We start from the raw sequence: 19,547 nt of genomic DNA, 5'->3' as shown, positions 1-19,547 counted from the left end.
GAGTATTCATGTATGGTTGAATGACAATTAAACTTGAATTGAATTGAATTTATCTGGCCTATGTAGGTAACAGTGGTGAAAGAAATCTAACATTAAACGTAGTCCTGACTGCCTCTCTTTCTTGTAGGGGTACAATAACTGGACCAATGGGCTCTATGGATATTCCTGGGACATGATGGTTCATTCCAGATCCCACCAACATGTCAAGATAACCTACAAGGATGGGGTAACTGGAGAGGTCGGCTACCTAAATCCGGGTGTAAGTTGAAGTATTGTCAAACGCTACACTGAGCTTGTGGCTCTCACCCTGAGTGGGTGATGGACCAATACAAAAATACAAGATAACTAGTGGTGCAAAATACCACAGCAGGGGGGAGGAGGGTATTCTGGAATCGTTGTGTGCATGCCTTCAGGCTCCTGTACCTCCTCTCTGATGGTAGCAATGAGAAGAGGGCATGTTCTGGGTGGTGGTGGGGGGAGGTCCTTAAAATGGATATCACTTCTTGAAGATGTCCTGTGCTGGGGAAGCTGGTGCTGATGATGAAGCTGGCTCAGTTTACTACCCTATACAGCTTTTTCCAATCCCTCCAGAGCAGGCAGTGAAGCAGCCGGTTAGAATGCGCTCCATGGTGTATCTGTAAAAACAAATTTGCTAGACAATTTAGTGACGTACAATATCTTCTCAACCTCCCAACAAAATATATAACTGCTGGTGAGCTGCCTTTGAAGTTACGCCAATATATTGGGCCCAGGATAGATCTTCAGTGATGCTGATGCCTAGGATCTTGAAACCGCTCATCCTGTCCACTTCTGATCCCTCGATGAGGACTGGTGTGTGTTCCCTCGACTTCCCCTTCCTGACGTCTACAGTCAGTTCCTTGGCCTTACTGAGGCTGAGGGCACAGTTGTGACACCACTCAAGCAGCAGATCTGTCTCGTTCCTGTACGCCGCCTCTTCACCGTCTGAGGTTATGTCAACAGCAGGATGCAGGGCTGGGCTGAGAGATGGCAGATGGAGTTCAATCAGGGAAAGTGTGGAGTGATTCACTTTGGAAGGTCGAACTTGAGTGCAGAGTACAGGCTGAGTGGCAGGATTTCGAGCAGCATGGGTGAACAGAGGGAGCTTTGGGTCCACGTCCATAGGTGTCCCAAAGTTGCCACACAAATTGATAGGGTTGTTAAGGTGTAGGAGGTGTTAACCTCCATTAGTTGGGGATTGAGCTCACGAGCCATAGAGTCATACAAAAGTACCGCACAAAAACAGGCCTTTCAGCCCATCTAGTCCATACCAACTATTTAAATTGCCTTGTTCCACACTCTCACCACCCTCTGAGTGAAGAAGTTTCCTCTTATGTTCCCCTTAAACTTTTCACTTGTCACCCTTAACCCATGACCTCTAGTTCTGGTCCCACCCAGCCTCTGGGGGTGGGGGAGGGAGTCTGCTTGTATTTATGCGAGGTAGTGTTGCAGCTGTGTAAAACCCTAGTCAGACCACATTCAGAATTATTGCGCTCTGTTCTGGTCACCTCCCAGGAAGACTGTGGAAGCTTTAAAGAGGGTGCAGAGGAGATTTACCAGGATGCTGAGAGGATTAGAGAGCATGCCTTATGAGGAAAGGTTGAGTGAACTGGAGTCTTTCCTCCTCGGAGTCGAAGAGGATGAGAGGTGATGATAGAGGTGTACGAGATGATAAGGGGCATAGATAGAGTGGACAGCCAGAGACTCTTCCCAGTGTGGCTAATGTGAGCCAATGTCATTTTAAGGTGTTTGGAGGACAGAATAGGAAGGATATCAGAGGTGTGTTTTTTTACAGAGAGTGGTAAGTAACTGATGGGGGTGGTGGTGGTAGAAGCAAATACAATTAGAAGCATTTAAGGGACTTGGACACCTGGAGCAAAGACAAATGAAGGGCTATGCGGGAAGGAGGAGGCAGATTGATTACAGTCATAGTCATACTTTATTGATCCCGAGGGAAATTGGGTTTCATTACAGTTGCACCAACCAAGAATAGAGTATAAATATAGCAATATAAAACCATAAATAATTAAATAATAATATGTAAATTATGCCAGTAAATTATGAAATAAGTCCAGGACCAGCCTATCGGCTCAGGGTGTCTGACCCTCCAAGGGAGGAGTTGTAAAGTTTGATGGCCACAGGCAGGAATGACTTCCTATGACGCTCTGTGTTGCATCTCGGTGGAATGAGTCTCTGGCTGAATGTACTCCTGTGCCCACCCAGTACATTATGTAGTGGATGGGAGACATTGTCCAAGAAGGCATGCGACTTGGACAGCATCCTCTTTTCAGACACCACCGTGAGAGAGTCCAGTTCCATCCCCACAACATCACTGGCCTTACGAATGAGTTTGTTGACTCTGTTGGTGTCTGCTACCCTCAGCCTGCTGCCCCAGCACACAACAGCAAACATGATCGCACTGGCCACCACAGACTCGTAGAACATCCTCAGCATCGTCCGGCAGATGTTAAAGGACCTCAGTCTCCTCAGATTCTAGATGCGATAAAAGGTCAGCAAACTATCATAGGCGTGTACTGTTCTATGATGTCAGATTTTTGTACGGGACAGCTATGTCCGCCCTGAGCTGTGAGATCAAATCTTAAAGGGAACACGCCTCTTGGTTGTGAGTCTTCATTAGTCAGTGACAGCCAGGATGCTGGGGCTCCCCCTGTAAACACCTTTGTTGTTTTATCACCAGGTGTGGACGCAGAGCCGCCGCTGGAAGGATCATGCCGACATGTTGAAGCAGTATTCCAGCTGCCTGGCCCAGGAGCTCCGCCGGTACAACGTCGTTGATCCCGAGCTCTACTTTGACGTCTGGGTGTCTATAAACGACAGGTTCCAGCAGAGGTGAGACAGACCTGGGACGCAGACTGCTGACGAACCCTTGGGGGATCTTCATTAAAAATAGAATGTACTGCAAACACTCAGCTGGTCAGGCAGCGCCTGTAGAGAAACATTTAAGGTTTCAGAACCATAGCAGTCAGTGCAACCTTGATATGGGTTTTTTTAATATAGATATACATACACATCCCACCCTGCTCTTTGTTAGCTTGCAAAGACCTTAGCCTATTTGTTCAGAACCTTCTTTGGAGAGGTCTCGGCCCGACCACTGTGGCCCACCTTCTGCCCCTAAGCTCTAGGACGACTGCTTAAGCCACAACTTCTATTTGTTGCTACTGAGTTCCCATTTCCAGGCTCTTTGATCCGCGGGTGGATGTCGTAACGGCCGAGTGGTCCCCCTTCAAGAAGACGTCATGGCTGATGCCGCTGCTGGTTAACCTCTCGCCCTGGAGGCTAAAGTTTGAAGAAATTGAGAAAACTCTGGACAATCAGATGGACGTGGTTTTCATTGCGGATTTTCCAGGTAAATCCTGGTGTGGGAGCTGTTACGGGGAGCGGGAGGGAGAATCAGAATTGGAGAGAGGGCGAGGGAGGTTCTTGGCCCGCCAACGGTGTAATGGCGTCAGCGCCAGGCTTGGGACCCTGAGTTCGAATCTGGCCGACGACTTGCACACTTTCCCTGAGCACCGAGCTAGCAACTCAGCCTTGTAAAAAAAAAGTCAAAATGCCACGCCGTGTACCGTAAGGTGCAAAAAGGAATGACAACAAGGGGAAAGTTCTAGAAGGGACCTAAAGGGCGACTTTTATGCACACAGGGTAGTGGGTATGTTGAACAAGCTGCAGGAAGAAGTGTTACAGGTGGGTATATCACAATATTTATGTATTTAGATACAACACAGCCCTTCCAACCCTTTGAGCCATGGTGCCCAGCAACCCCTCATTTAACCCGAGCCTAATCATGGGACAATTTACAATGGCCAGTTAATCTCCCAACCAGTACGTCTTTTGGGCTGCGGGGGAAACCAGAGCACCCAGACGAAACCCACTTGGTCACAGGGAGAGCGTACAAACTCCTGACAGAGAGCGGCGGGAATTGAACCCGGGTCGCATGTCCTGTAAAGGGTTGTGCTAACCACTACACTACCACGTCTAAAAGACATTTGGAGAGGAACAAGGATAGGAAAGGTTTAAAACAGGGGTTCTCAACCTTTTTTATGCCACAGACCAATACTATTAAGTGAGGGGTCTGTGAACCCTTGGTTTAGAGGGATATGGGTCAAACAAGGGCAGATGGGATGTTCAGATAGACTTCTTGGTTGGCATTGATGAGTTGGGCCAAAGGGCCTGTTTCTCTGCTCTATAACTCTGGGATTGGTTTGTACAGCACAGAGGGTGGAGTCCAGAACAAGCAAGGTATCTGGTCTGAAATGAGTGTATAAATCATGTTCTGTTTCCTGTCCTCATTGGTAACATTGGTTTATTAATGTCACATGGTACAGTGAAAAGCTTTTCTGTGGCTTCCAGGCAGGTCATGCCATACATAATTACAATCGTGTAGCAAAAAGAAAGCAGAATGCAGAATATAGTGGAAATAATCCGGAAGACATGTAGCTCAGGTGGTTGACAGTTGGGTTGAGTTGTTCTCCGAACTTGGCAATTGACTTGCAAATGTTTCGTCACCATGCGAGGATTCATCGCCAGTGTGTCGTTAATTGTGGAGTGTCCCCGAGAGCTTGGCCCTTATATCACTTAAGAAACTCAATTGTGAAGCGGGGTGGGAATCTCGTTGCTGATTGGCTGTGTGATGAACTCTGTGTGTTGTTTTCAGGAATTTTGCCCACATTGGCTCCTGATGGCATGAACATTGACTTCTCTAACTTCCATGAATGCCCCACCTGCCCTTCATACCCCATCCGTTATTTATTTATTATTATTATTATTATTAATATATATTTTTCTCTCTCCTTGTTCTCCCTCTGTCCCTCTCACTATACTCCTCGCCCGTCCTCTGGGCTTCCCTCCTCCCCCTTTCTTTCTCCTTAGGCCTCCCATCCCATGATCCTCTCCCTTCTCCAGCCTCGTATCCCTTTTGCCAATCAACTGCCCAGCTCTTGGCTCCATCCCCTCCCCCTCCTGTCTTCTCCTATCATTTTGGATCTCCTCCTTCCCCTCCAACTTTCAAATCTCTTACTAGCTCTTCCTTCAGTTAGTCCTGACGAAGGATCTCGGCCTGAAACGTCGAATGTACCTCTTCCTAGAGATGCTGCCTGGCCTGCTGCGTTCACCAGCATTTTTTGTGTGTGTTGCTTGAATTTCCAGCATCTGCAGATTTCCTCATGTTGGCTCCTAAAGAATTCTCTTGCATGTTGCGTGAAGCACAGGCATCAGTGCAAGCAAACACGCCGCTTGCAAGATAATTCCCAGAAGCGTGGTTTTCCGTGAAGGATTCTGTGCGCAAACATAGAGACCTCGATCCTGGGGTAGAGGGCGAGTCGGGGCCGGAGGTCGGACACCCGATACCTGTGAGTTTGAGTGTCTGGGGCCAAGGACTGGAGGCCCAGAGGTGGCCTGTTCTGGGGTCAGAGGTCTGTCCGTGTGAGGGGGTCTTATTTTGTTGTTGCTGCTTGTGTTGGTTGTTAACACAAATGATGCATTGCACTGTATGTTTCAATGTAAAACAAATCTGAATCTGAAATTTGATTTGAAGAAGTGATGTAGTAGATTTAAGAAATGTCTCTAAACAATCACATTAGCTGCCAGGTCAGAGTAGGCTATGAGCGAACGGCAGGAAGTTGGGATTAATATGAAAGTGTCCACTGTTTGGCACGCACGTGGTGGGCTGAGTACAGCATGGAACAGGCTATGATTCTGAGATGTAGTTCCAGGGATAGAGAAAAGTTTCTGTAATGATTCAAATGATCTGGTGCAGACTGTAACTGAAATGTAGTATTCAAAATCCTGTAATCAAAGTTAAACTAATGTCTGTAAAGTACCACAGAATCTATGCTTAATTTGGGAATCAGAACTGGGTTTATTATCACTGGTATATGGTCGTGAGTTTTGTGGCAGCAGTACAGTGCGATATGTAAATGTACAATAAATTACCATAAATACAAATAAAAAATAAATAGTGCAAAAATAGTCTGCACACAAGATGCTGCAGGAACCCAGAGTTCAGGCACACGTTATTTATTTATTGAGTTACAATTTGGATTAGGTCCTTCTGGCTCTTTGAGCCTGTCTACCCAGCGATCCCACAGTTTAATCCTAGCCTAATTATTCCCCTTGACGTTCCCTCCCTCCTAATTATGGGGCAATTTACAATGACCAATTAACCTACCAACTGGTAGGTCTTTGTACTGTGGGGGTGGGGGGGAACCCACAGGGAGAACGTGCCAGCTCCTTACCGGCAGGGGCGGGAATTGAACCCGGGTGGCCCGTACTGTAAAGCGTTGTGCTCACCCCCATGATACCGTGCCATCCAATCTGTGGAAAGGAATAAACAGTCGACGATTCGGGCCAAGGCCCTTCATCAGGAACTGCGTCTTGTGTCTGTTACTCTGGCAAAAATAGTGAGGCAGTGCTCACGGATTCATTGTCCATTTAGGAATCTAATGGTGGAGAGGAGGAAACTGTTCCTAAAGCACTGGGTGTGTGTCTTGAGGCTCCTGTACCTCCTTCCTGATGGTAGCAATGAGAAGGGGGCATGTCCTGGGTGATGGGGGTCCTTAATGATGGATGCCACCTTTCTGAGGCATTGCCTTGTGACGATGTTCTCAGTGGTGGGGAGGCTGGTGCCCATGAATTTACAACCCTTATGTTCAAACTCCATGTCAATTTTGTTATCCTAACGCACTGTGCCTTCCGTGATATGTACTTTGCCAGTTAGGGTCTTTGTAAAACTGTACCCGCTTGATTGCAGTCATGTCTCGATCTCTCTACTTGAAGGGCTTCACTTGGAGAACTTTGTGAGTGAAGATCTGGGCAATACCAGCATCCAGGTGCTAAAGGGGGAGTTGGCTGTGGAGATTGTGGCCGAGAAGAAGAACTACAGCCTGAAGGAGGGAGACAAGATGCAGGTGCGAGGCTAACTCATCTACTGATCATCCTGAGAGAACCTGACGTGTTTCCCTGAATCGCCATTGTGGGCAAATTAGTCACGGTGAGCTAATGGAGACTTGCCTTGGCCCAAGTACAAATGATATTCTAGCTCGCCCCGGTTGTTAATGATGACTGACCAGTGGTGTAGTGGCATCAGCACCGGATTCGAGGCGAATGGTCCAGAGTTCAAATCCGGCCGGTTCCTGACACGCTTTCCATCCCTGCTGGGTTGACTGGTATTTTGTTAACTAATTTTACCTTCACTCCTAACACTGACCTTTCGAAGAAAGCAAAAGATGCTGAAACACAAAGAGTTTGTATGGATGCTGGAAATCCAGATGAACACACACACACACACAATATGCTTTCAGAACTCAGCTGGTCAGGCAGTATCTGTGGAGAAGAATAAACAGGAGTTCACCAGACTCTGCTTCTGTGGAGAGGAAGAAGTCAGTAGAGTTCATAGTCATACTTTATTGATCCTGAGGGAAACTGGTTTTCGTTACAGTTGCACCATAAATAATAAGTAGTAATAAAACCATAAATAGTTAAATAGTAATATATAAATTATGCCAGGAAGTAAGTCCAGGACTAGCCTATTGGCTCAGGGTGTCTGACCCTCCAAGGGAGGAGTTGTAAAGTTTGATGGCCACAGGCAGGAATGACTTCCTATGACGCTCTGTGTTGCATCTCAGTGGAATGAGTCTCTGGCTGAATGTACTCCTGTGCCCACCCAGTATGTTATGTAGTGGATGGGAGACATTGTCCAAGATGGCATGCAACTTAGACAGCATCCTCTTTTCGGACACCACCGTCAGAGAGTCCAGTTCCATCCCCACAACATCACTGGCCTTACAAATGAGTTTGTTGATTCTGTTGGTGTCTGCTACCCTCAGCCTGCTGCCCCAGCACACAACAGTAAACATGATTGCACTGGCCACCACAGACTCGTAGAACATCCTCAGCATCGTCCAGCAGATGTTAAAGGACCTCAGTCTCCTCAGGAAATAGAGACGGCTCTGACCCTTCTTGTAGACAGCCTCGGTGTTCTTTGACCAGTCCAGTTTATTGTCAATTTGTATCCCCAGGTATTTGTAATCCTCCACTATGTCCACACTGACCCCCCTGGATGGAAACAGGGGTCACCGGTACCTTAGCTCTCCTCAGGTCTACCACCAGCTCCTTAGTCTTTTTCACATTAAGCTGCAGATAATTCTGCTCACACCATGTGACAAAGTTTCCTACCTTAGCCTACTGTAGTTCCAGGTCAATGAACTCTGACGAAAGCTCATCAACCTGTAGTATTGACCCCGTTTTTCTTTCTGCAGATGCTGACTGTCGTGCTGTGTGTTTCTAGTGTGTTGTGTTTTATTTCAGTTTCCTAGTTGATTCCTGATTTCTTTTTGCACAGCTTTCAAGCACTTCCAGCAGTTTCGCTGATGGAAGTTGCACCACTCATTGTAGGTACCAGACCCATTCAGAGAAGGATCTCTTGGCTCTGGAGGACTGGGCAGCATGCTAGCGTAATGCTCTACAGTGCCAGTAGCCTGGGTTCAATTCCCGCTGCTGTCTCGTCAGGAATTTTGCATTCTTCCTGTGACCACGTGGGTTTCCTCCTGGTGCTCTGGTTTCCTCCCACATTCCAAAGGTATGCAGGTTAGGGTTAGTGAGTTGTGGGCATGCGATACAGGAAGCATGGTGCCACTTGCAGGCTGCTCCCATAAAATTTATAAGACGTAGGAGCAGAATTAGGCTACTGCATCTGCTCCACCATTCCATCATGGCTGATTTATTTTTCCTCTCAACCCCATTCTCCTGCCTTCTCCCCATAAACTTTGATACCCCAACTAATCAAGAACCTACCTCCCTCCACTTTAAATATATTTAATGACTTTGTCTCCACAGCCGTCTGTGCCAATGAATTCTAGATTCACCACCCTCGGGGTAAAGAAATTCCTCCTAATCTTTGTACTAAATGGATGTCCCTCTACTCTGAGGCCCTCTGGTCCTAGACTCCCCCACTGTAAGAAACATCCTGTCCACATCCACTCCATCCAGACCTTTCGATATTCCATAGGTTTCAATGAGATCCTTCATTCTTCTAAACTCCAGCAATACAGGCCCAGAGCCATCAAATGTTCCTATGTCCTCAACTGTGTTGGTCAGTGACATAGACGACGCACTTGACTGTGTATTTCGATGTACGTGTGACAAATAAATCTAAAGGTTAGGAAATGGTGAGGAGGATGATTGGTACGTTCCTTATTTTGCAAGAGGCTTTGAGTACAAGAGTAGAGACATATTGCTTTATTTATAGAGTCCTGGTCACATCTGGAATATTGTGTACGGGTCTGGTCTCCCTACCAGAAGAAGGACGGGCTTGTGATAGAGGAAGTACTGTCAATGTTCACCTGATAGATTCTTTTATTGTATGATGGGCCAAGTGGTCTCTTTGGCTTTGTTGCTGCGATGGGGGCGAAAGAATGACGTGGTTTTCCTATTGCAGCTGCCGGCTGGTGACTATCACAACGTGTACACCATGTCTGAGGAGCCCTCGTGTTACATGTACATCTACGTCAACACTACAATGGTGAAACTTGAAGAGAATTACACGCGTTTTGTGGAGCTTCAAGAGAAGATTAAGAATGGAACCGGTAAGTGCAGATTAACAAGCTTCCTGGAGAGGTTTCCACAGGGACCCGTAGAACCTAGGACAGCACAGGAACAGACCCTCTGGCCCACAGTGTTGTGCTAATTGAATTAAATTAGCAATCAAATGGCCATCTAACCTCTTCTGTGTAAACAATGTCTATATCTTTCCATGTGCCTCACATTTGTGTGCTTAACTAAACGCCTGTTAAAAGTCCCTAATGTATCTGCCTGTACCACCACCCCAGACACCCACCCCTCTGTGTTCTTAAAAAAAAAAATAGCCCTTCGTGTCGGTTTGAAATTAACCCCTCTCGGTGGCGCAATGACATCAGTGCCAGACTCCGGAACAAAGGTTCCTGGGTTCGAATCCAGTCAGGTCCGCTCCCGAGTACGCTTTCCATCCGTGCCGGGTTGAGTGTCGAGATCGCAACTCGACCTCGTAAAACCAAGAGAAAATACTGCAAAAGTGTCCGTGTGAGGAGTGGCTCGACACACAGTCTCTCTCTCTCGCTCCGCGCCTTGTAAAGGCATGAAAAAGACATCGTCCCGCCAACATCGTGCACGCACGCACACGCCAAAAAAAAAAAGAAATTAACCCCTCTCACCTTAAATGCATGCCCTCTGGTATTAGACATTTCAGCCCCGGGGGTGGGGGGGGGTGGCGAGGGAGAGAAATAATGTCTGTCTACTCTACTGTCATCGTCATCTTCTTGGTCGTTATCTCCCAGTGGAGCAGAGGCCATTGCTAACCTCTCATCTCCGGCGTCCAAAGTCGATGGTCTGGTTGGAGTTCATCAATGTTTTTGTGATCTACTGTACGAGGGGTTGGCCTGTACAGCTTCACTAGAGCCCTGCTGGCCGGCCTTAACTGTTTCCATCTCTCATGACGGGGACGTAGGGTTGGTCTTTGACAGGCCTCTATCTGCAGTGTGCCCCTCAAAATCTTATAAATGTCTATCAGATCTCCCCTCAGCCTCTGTCACTCCAGAGAAAACAGCCCAGGTTTGTGCAACCTTTCTTTATAGCACATGCCCTCTGATCCAGGGGTTCCTGACCTCTATTATGCCATGGACCATTAAGCAAAGGGTCCGTGGACCCAGATGGGAACCCCTAATCCAATCCCGGTTTATAAAAAGCTCTCTCTGTTTTGCTCGCTGGGTACACAATGACCAGCTGGACCTAGACAGGCCGGAGGGCCTTGTTTTCATGCTGTATCTCTCTAAGACAACATCTTTCCTTCAGATTACGGAGCAGTAATTTTGCAAGCCAGTCAAAGCCCACCCGAAGTGACAGGGTGGCATAACGCTTTACGGGTGCCAGCGCTCCTTCCCACTGCTGTCTATAAGGAATTCTACCCGTTGACCATGTGGGTTTCCTCCGGGTGCTCCAGCTTCTTCCCACATTCCAAAGACGTACGGGTCAGTAAGGATTAGTAAATAGTTGGTGCCGGAAGAATGGCCACACTTGTGGGCTGCCCCCAGCACATCCTTGGACTGTGCTGGTTATTGACACAAGCGACACATTTCACTGTATGTTTCTATATACATGTGACAAATAGAGCTAATCTTTAATCTGTAAGTAAAAACGTTTAAAAGACAGATACATGGATGCAGCCAATGGGATTTGCTTGGTTGGACATCTTGATCGGTAATGACAAGTTGGACTGGAGGGCTTGTCTTGGTGCTGTTTAACTCAATGGGCTCACTTTCCAATACAGGTGTTCACCGCTTAACGTCCGATCGCGTATACGTCCGTAGTCCCGATTGGAGAACATGACGTAGCGGATGTAACCAATCGCGTGTATCGCGCATCTCTTGAGTGTAGTAGCGTTATCTGTTTAATTTTCTTTCGAAAATATTACGGTAAAGTGCATCATGGCTTCCAAACGCAGGTTATTCGACCTGAAGCTCTTCCAGTGGAACACTACGAGGAAGTTGAGAACAGTGACGTGGATGACCATCTTTGATAAATTGTGTGTGATACAGGCTAAGAAAGTGTTTACATAAAAGTGTAAAAAGTGAAAAAAATTAAAAAGGTGAAAATGAAATTAAAAGTTATAGTGTATGTATATGTTATAGTGTAGAGTATACAGTTTTAGTGAAAGTTCTTGGCTATTTAGTCAATACAGGTACACTGCAGTACTCCATATAGGTTTGCTAAGTATATAATATGGTGTTTGCATAACGTCCAAATCACATAACGTCCGATTTCACAGAATGTATCATGGACGTTAAGAGACGCATACCTGTATTTAGACTTCTCCCTTTTGATTGTTTCCAAGTGGAAACATGTCATCGTTGGTAATCATCTCTCGCGTTGCCTTCAGAAACCGGAGACATTCCACCTGAGCTGCGAACCATCCTGAACGGAAGCGTGGAGAGCAGCAACATCACGGACCCGACTCTCGCCGCTTTCGTGCGCCGGCAGAGGAGGCAGGAGGAGTATGAGAGGAGGAGGAACTCAACCGTGCTGGAGAGACTGGTCAGATTTGCACAGAAAAAGCACTACATCTTCCGACGGAGGTGGGTGTTTCAGAGCAGCTCTGGGGCTGAGGCGCAGTCACCCATTAAATCATAGCAGCAGGAAATCCTAAACACAACAGATTCTGCAGATGCTGGAAATCCAGAGCAACACACGCAAAATGCTGGAGGAACTCGGCACATCAGGCAGCATCTATGGAGGGGAATAAAGGGTCAACGTTTTGGGGCAAGACCCTTCATCAGGTCTGGAAACGAAGGGGGCAGAGCCCAGAAAAATGAGGTTGGGAGAGGAAGGAGTACAAGCTGGAAGGCGATGGGGGAGGTTGTATGAAGTAAGAAGCTGAGAGGGGATAGGTGGAAGGGCTGAAGAAGAAGGAATTGGATAGGAGGGGAGAGTGGCCTACACAAGAGAAGGGAGGAGGGGAACCACAGAGGTGAGGAGAAAGGGTACAAGGGTTAATTGAATAGGGAATGGAAAAAGAGAGGAGGAGGGAGGGGGCGAAGAAATTACCAAAAGTTGGAGAAATTGACGTTCCAGCAATACACACAAAATGTTGGAGGAACTCAGCAGGCCAGGCAGCATCAATGGAAAAAAGTACAATTGATGTTTCGGGCTGAAACCCTTTGTCAGGACTGGAGAAAAAATGCTGAGGAGTAGATTTAAAAGGTTGGGGGGGGCGGGAGGGATGAAGTAAAGAGCTAAGAAATTGATTGGTGAAAAAAGTTGGGGGGGGGGTGGTGGAGGAGCACCAGAGGGAGACGACGGGCAGGCAAGGAGATAACATGAGAGAGGGACAAGGGGATGGGAGATCCTCTTGGATATCGGTGAGACCTGACATGGATTGGGAGACTGCTTTGCCAAGCATCTACGCTCCATCTGCCAGAGCAAGCAGGATCTCCCAGTGGCCACCCACTTTAATTCCACTTCCCATTCCCATTCTGATATGTCCATCCATGGCTGCCTCCACTGTTGGGATAAGGCCATACCTAGGTTGGAGCAACAACACCTTGTATTCCGTTTGGGTGGCCTCCAACCTGATGGCATGAACATCAATTTCTCAAATTTCCAGTAATGCTTCCACCCTTCCCCTTCACCATTTTCCATCCCCTTATCCCCCTCTCATGTTATCCCCTTGCCCGTTCATCGCCTCCCTCTGGTGCTCCTTTCCCCCCCACCCATTTTTTCTTTCTTCCATGGCCTTCTGTCTCTTTCACCAATCAATTTCCTCACTCTTTGCTCCATCCCTCCCCCTCCAAATTTCACCTATCACCTAGGTGTTCTTGTACATCAGTCACTGAAAGCAAGCATGCAAGTACAGCAGGCAGTGAAAAAAGCTAATGGCATGCTGGCCTTCATAAGGGGAATTGAGTATAAGAGCAAAGAGGTCCTTCTGCAGCTGTACAGGGCCCTGGTGAGACCACACCTGGAGTACTGTGTGCAGTTTTGGTCTCCAAATTTGAGGAAGGACATTCTTGCTATTGAGGGAGTGCAGCGTAGGTTCACAAGGTTAATTCCCGAGATGGCGGGACTGTCATATGTCGAAAGATTGGAACGACTGGGCTTGTATACTCTGGAATTTAGAAGGCTGAGAGGGGATCTTATTGAAACATATAAGATTATTAAGGGATTGGACACGCTGCAGGCAGGAAGCATGTTCCCACTGATGGGCGAGTCCAGAACCAGAGGCTACAGTTTAAGAATTAGGGGTAGGCCATTTAGAACGGAGTTCAGGAAAAATTTTTTCACCCAGAGAGTGGTGGATATATGGAATGCTCTGCCCCAGAAGGCTGTGGAGGCCAAGTCTCTGGATGCTTTCAAGAAAGAGATGGATAGATCTCTTAAAGATAGTGGAATCAAAGGTTATGAGGATAAGGCAGGAACTGGATACTGATTGTGGATGATCAGCCATGATCACAGTGAATGGCGGTGCTGGCTCGAAGGGCCGAACGGCCTACTCCTGCACCTATTGTCTATTGTCTATTGCCCAGTGGTTCTCTTTCCCCTCCCCCCACCTTTCAAATCTACTCCTCAGCTTTTTTTCTCCAGTCCTGTCGGAAGGGTTTTGGCCGGAAATGTTGACTGTACATTTTTCCATGGATGCTGCCTGGCCTGCTGAGTTCCTCCAGCATTTTGTGTGTGTTGCTCTGGATTTCCAGCATCTGCAGACTTCCTCTCGTCAACGTTCCAGCCATCAGGTTGAAGGCTATCCAACCCGAGTTGCTCCTCTGACCCGAGTAGGCGTGTCGGAACGGGAATGGGAAGGAGCGGGAGCCAGTTCGGATGGCACGGTGGGTGCCACTGGTAGAGCCCAGCCACACTGCCTCAACAGACCCAGAGATCAGGGTCAGCCCCAACCACTGGTCCTGTCTGTGCGGGTTTGTATGTTCTTCCTGGGACCACTGGGTCGCTGGTTCCTCCCACGTGCTAAAGGTGCACAGGCATTTGTTAACTGGCCACTATAAATTGTCCGTGGATAAGCAATTGAATTGTGAGGATAGGGGTGGAGTTGATGGGAAAGTGTCAAAAATAAAGTGCATTGGGGTACGTGCACTCAGTGGCCACTTTATTAGGTACACCTGTACGCCAGCTCATTAATGCAAGTATCTAATAGGCCAATCATGCAGCAGGAACTCAGTGCATATAAGCATGCAGACATGGTCAAGAGGTTCAGTTGTTGTTCAGACCAAATATCAGAATGGGGAAGAAATGTGATCTAAGTGACTTAGACTGTGGAAAGATTGTTGGTGCCAGATGGGAAGATTTGAATATCTCAGAAACTAGTGATTTCCTGGGGTTTACATGCACTACAGTCTCTAGAGTTTACAGAGAATGGTGCGGAAAACAGAAAGCATCCTGTGGGTGGCAGTTCTGTGGGTGAAAACGCCTTGTTAATGAGAGAGGTCAGAGGAGAATGGCCAGACTGGTTCAAGTTGGCAGGAAGGTAACTAACTCGTATAACCACACGTTACAACAGTGGTGTGCAGAAGAGCGTCTGTGGACGCACAGTACGTCGAACCATGAAGTGGATGGGCTACAGCAGCAGAAAACTATGAACATGCACTGAGTGGCCACTTTATTAGGTACAGGAGGTACTTAACAAAGTGGCCACTGAGTGTCGGTGTTTGTGGTCAGCAAAGACTTGGTGGGCACAATGGCCTGCTTCTGTGCTGTATCTCTTTATAAATCTGCTCTTGTGGCTTAACTTTCACCCCAGCTTCTGTATTATATCCTTTCTCTGAAAAACCACTTTGATTTCATTGAAACCCAATGAATATTGAAAGGTCTAGATAGAGTGGACATGGAGAGGATGTTTCCATTCATGGGAGAGGCGAGGACCAGAGGGCACAGCCTCAGAATAGAGGGATGTCCATTTAGGACAGAGATGAGGAGGTATTTCTTTAGCCAGAGGATAGTGAATTTCTGGAATTCGTTGCTGTGGAGGACAAGTCATTGGGTATATCTAAAGCAGACATTGATGGGTTCTTGATTAGTAAGGGAGTTGGAGGTTACAGGGAGAAGGCAAGAGAATGGGGTTGAGATTGAAAATAGATCAGAGAAGCATAGCGCTTATCACGGTTCAATTCCTTAAGGATTTCATATGTTCTCCTTATGACTGTGGATTTCCTCGGAATGCTCCGGTTTCCTCCCACATTTCCAAAATGTATGGGTTAGTAAGTTAAGGGCATGCTATGTTAGCACTGGAAGCATGATGACACTTGCAGTCCGCACCCAGCCTATCCTCAGACCATGTTCGTCGTTGATTCAGACGACATCTTTCACTGCATGTTTCGATGTTCCACTGGACGTGCGACAAATAAAGCTAATCTCTCTTTAAGACAGCCATGATCCAATGGCTGAACAGACTTGACGGGCCGAATGGCCAGGGTCTTATAATTTTGGCATTAGAAAATTTTTTTAGTTTGTGCTTCCCAGGTATTAAGAGCTAATTGCAAACCACCTTTCTCTTCATCCCAAATTACCCCAGCTTCCTCATGACCGGCTACGCACTGAGGAACGTCATCTTTGGACGGCCTTCGGAGGAACAGCTGGCGGAAGAGTTTCATTACGCTGACATGAAACCTTCCGAGAGTGTAAATCCTGCACCTCAGAGCAACACAGAAGATCGTATGGAACTATGAAGTTGGTACGGCCACTGTACACATTACAACCCCAAAGCTTCAGTGGCTAACGGATGCAAGTTTCATACAGCTACCAGCACTACGCACCCCGAACTGGATTTTTAACTGAATCTTATGGATGGTTTGTGAAAACCAGATTTTGTTTCTCATTTCAGTGCCTTGGGATCTGGTTTGTTTTTAAAAAAAACACAACACAAAATCAATCTTTAAATATTGTAATTAAGTTTCACACTAAATGCTGAGGGTCCAATTTAAGGTACTTCCGAGAAGGATTATGTGGGACACCATTGCAAGGCGTACTATTTTTTTAGTGAAATATTCAATAAACCCTTGGCCGTCTCTTTGCTTAATTTTACTTACTTGTAACCTCCAGACCTTTATGAGTCATGGTGTGGTGTATTGGTAGGAGTAGTATGATCATTGATTGAGTTGGTTGTTCTCCCACCGGCTTGGAGAATGCCTGGTGCATGACTGTTTAAATGAGCTTAATGCACAGGCAGCCACTGCACGATTATTGACAAATTGAACTCGAGGCCCAGTGGCATGATATCCATCTGTGTGATACCCCTTACATTTGGTCCCCTATTCTGAGGAAAGACATCCTTGCCATAGAGGGAGTACAAAGAAGGTTCACCAGATTGATTCCTGGGATGGCAGGACTTTCATATGATGAAAGACTGGATCGACTAGGCTTATACTCATTGGAATTTGAAGGATTGAGGGGGGATCTTATTGAAACGTATAAAATCCTAAAGGGATTGGACAGGCTAGATGCAGGAAGATTGTTCCTGATGTTGGGGAGGTCCGGGGCGAGGGGACACAGTTTGGGGATTGGGGGGGGAGGCCTTTGTAGGACCAAGATTGGGAAAAACTTCTTCACACAGAGAGTGGTGAATCTGTGGAATTCTCTGCCACAGGAAACAGTTGAGGCCAGTTCATTTGGCTATATTTAAGAGGGAGTTAGATATGGCCCTTGTGGCGAAAGGGATCGGGGTATGGAGGGTAGGCTGTTACAGGGTTCTGAGTTGGATGATCAGCCATGATCATACTGAATGGCGGTGCAGGCTTGAAGGGCCGAATAGTCTACGCCTGCACCTATTTTCTATGTTTCTATCACTAATTGTAACATGAGGCACACCACCACAGAATAAGTACACAGTGGGTTCCCGGGTTACAGAATTCCTGGCTTATGGAAACCGGACCTTGCGCAAGTTCTCCTAAACTCTGCTCTTGGATACGGGTATCTCTTCAACAGGAAGCCCTGTGGAGATCATCTGTGGAGAAAATGAGTGTCTTCTCCGTCTCCTTCAGGTAAGGTCAAACATTACAAACTCGGGGTCAGCTCTTAAGACCATAAGACCATAAGACAAAGGAGCAGAAGTCGGCCATTCGGCCCATCGAGTCTGCTCCGCCATTTTATCATGAGCTGATCCATTCTCCCATTTAGTCCTACTCCCCCCTGCCTTCTCACCATAACCTTTGATGCCCTGGCTACTCAGATACCTATCAATCTCTGCCTTAAATACACCCAATGACTTGGCCTCCACTGCCGCCCGTGGCAACGAATTCCATACATTCACCACCCTCTGACTAAAAAAATTTCTTGGGGATTTCTGTTCTGAATGGGCGCCCTTCAATCCTTAAGTCATGCCCTCTCGTACTAGACTCCCCCATCACGGGAAACAACTTTGCCACATCCACTCTGTCCATGCCTTTCAACATTCGAAATGTTGCTATGAGGTCTCCCCTCATCCTTCTAAACTCCAAGGAATACAGTCCAAGAGCGGACAAACGTTCCTCATATGTTAACCCTCTCATTCCCGGAATCATTCTAGTGAATCTTCTCTGTACCCTCTCCAATGTCAGCACATCATTTTTTTAAATAAGGAGACCAAAACTGCCCACAGTACTCCAAGTGAGGTCTTACCAGGGTTCTCTTGTTCCTAAGCCGCTGATAATTTCCTCACTGATTAGCTCTCACCCACTCACACTGCATCAAAGATCTGTCACCACTCACTTCTCCCTCTCTGCTCTTTGAAAACCGGCCTCCAAGGCCTGCTGAGATGAAAGATTTTGTACTACAATTTTGGGGAAAATTGTTCTTTCCAGCTCATGAAAAGTTCAGTTCATAGTTGGTTCTCAGCAATGGAACCTTGCGTCATCAGAGAAACATACTTGTTTTTGAATACTAGTCAGAATGAAACACATTCTTCCAGTAACCAACGTCCCACACATTAGCAGTAATAACCTTTTTCCAGATCCTACATATCACATGCAAAATACCGGAGGAACTCAGCAGGTCAGGCAGTGTCTATGGAAATGGATAAACAGTCGATGTTTCAGGCTGAGACCCTTCTTCAGGTCTGGAAAGGAAGGGGAAAGATGCCAAAGATAAGGTGGGGGGAGGGGTGGGGGATAGAAAAGTGATCGGCGAAGCCAGGTGGGTAGGAAAGACAAAGGGTTGGAGAAGAAGGAATCTGGTAGGAGAGGAGAGTGGACCATAGGAGAAAGGGAAGGAGGAGGGGACCCAGGAGGAGGTGATAGGCTGTTGAGAAAAGGTAAGAGGCCAGAGTGCGGAATAGAAAGAGAAGGGAAGGGAAGGAATTTTTTTTTACCAGAAGGAGAAATCGACATTCATGCCTTCAGGTTGGAGGCTACCCAGGCACCACACAAGGTGTTGCTTCTCCACTCTGAGGGTGGACACATCTTGGCACAAAGAAGACCGACACATCAGAACGGGACTGGAAATTAGAATTAAAATATTTGGCCACTGGGCAGTTCCTCTTCTGGCAGATGGAGTGAAGGTGCTGGACGAAATGATTCTCCCAGTTGATGATAGGTCTCACCAATGTAGAGGAGGTTGGATCAGGAGCGCCAAATACAGTAGATGACCCCAGCAGCAGATTTGCGGGTGAGGTATTGCCTCACCTGGAAGGAGCAAAAAGCCAACTTGGAGGGAATCCTTGGGTCAGGCAGTATCTGTAGAGGGGACTGAACAATTGATATTTCAGCTCGAGATCTTTCACAGAACATTAGAACTGCACAGCAAGTACCAGCCCTTCTTCCAAAGATGTTGTGCTAACCCTTTAATCAACTCCAAGATAGATCTAGCCCTTCCCACATAGCCTTCCACTTCATCCAGTGTGTGCCCCCTGGAACAGCCTGTAAATCTGGGAGTCATCTGTTATGCGGCTGCTGGGGATGAACCAGGACAGAGACGTTTGCATCCATCTCCACACCACCTCAGGAAGGCTCCGACTGGGAGGCACCTCTCACTGCCAGCCAAGAGAGGTCTTGGTGCTTATTGATCAG

General features: G+C 47.1%; 1 protein-coding gene across 3 annotated transcripts in view; it reads left to right on the top strand.

The window, feature by feature from the left end:
* Positions 1-16,606, top strand: part of ggcx (gamma-glutamyl carboxylase) — a 71,111-nt gene extending 54,505 nt beyond the window's left edge. For all 3 annotated transcript variants that reach the window (XM_063057125.1, XM_063057126.1, XM_063057123.1), the window contains exons 9-15: positions 128-259; positions 2,717-2,868; positions 3,216-3,385; positions 6,811-6,941; positions 9,470-9,617; positions 11,942-12,137; positions 16,082-16,606. In XM_063057125.1, coding sequence (XP_062913195.1) covers positions 128-259; positions 2,717-2,868; positions 3,216-3,385; positions 6,811-6,941; positions 9,470-9,617; positions 11,942-12,137; positions 16,082-16,235 — 1,083 coding nt within the window. In that variant the 3' untranslated portion in view covers positions 16,236-16,606. The remainder of the gene's footprint in view (positions 1-127; positions 260-2,716; positions 2,869-3,215; positions 3,386-6,810; positions 6,942-9,469; positions 9,618-11,941; positions 12,138-16,081) is intronic.
* Positions 16,607-19,547: the final 2,941 nt, after the last annotated feature.

The sequence above is a fragment of the Mobula hypostoma genome, chromosome 8 (assembly GCF_963921235.1).
Source record: "Mobula hypostoma chromosome 8, sMobHyp1.1, whole genome shotgun sequence".
Classification (NCBI taxonomy): domain Eukaryota; kingdom Metazoa; phylum Chordata; class Chondrichthyes; order Myliobatiformes; family Myliobatidae; genus Mobula; species Mobula hypostoma.
The sequence above is the reverse complement of the archived record's forward strand: the minus strand, read 5'-3'. Positions and strand labels throughout refer to the sequence as shown.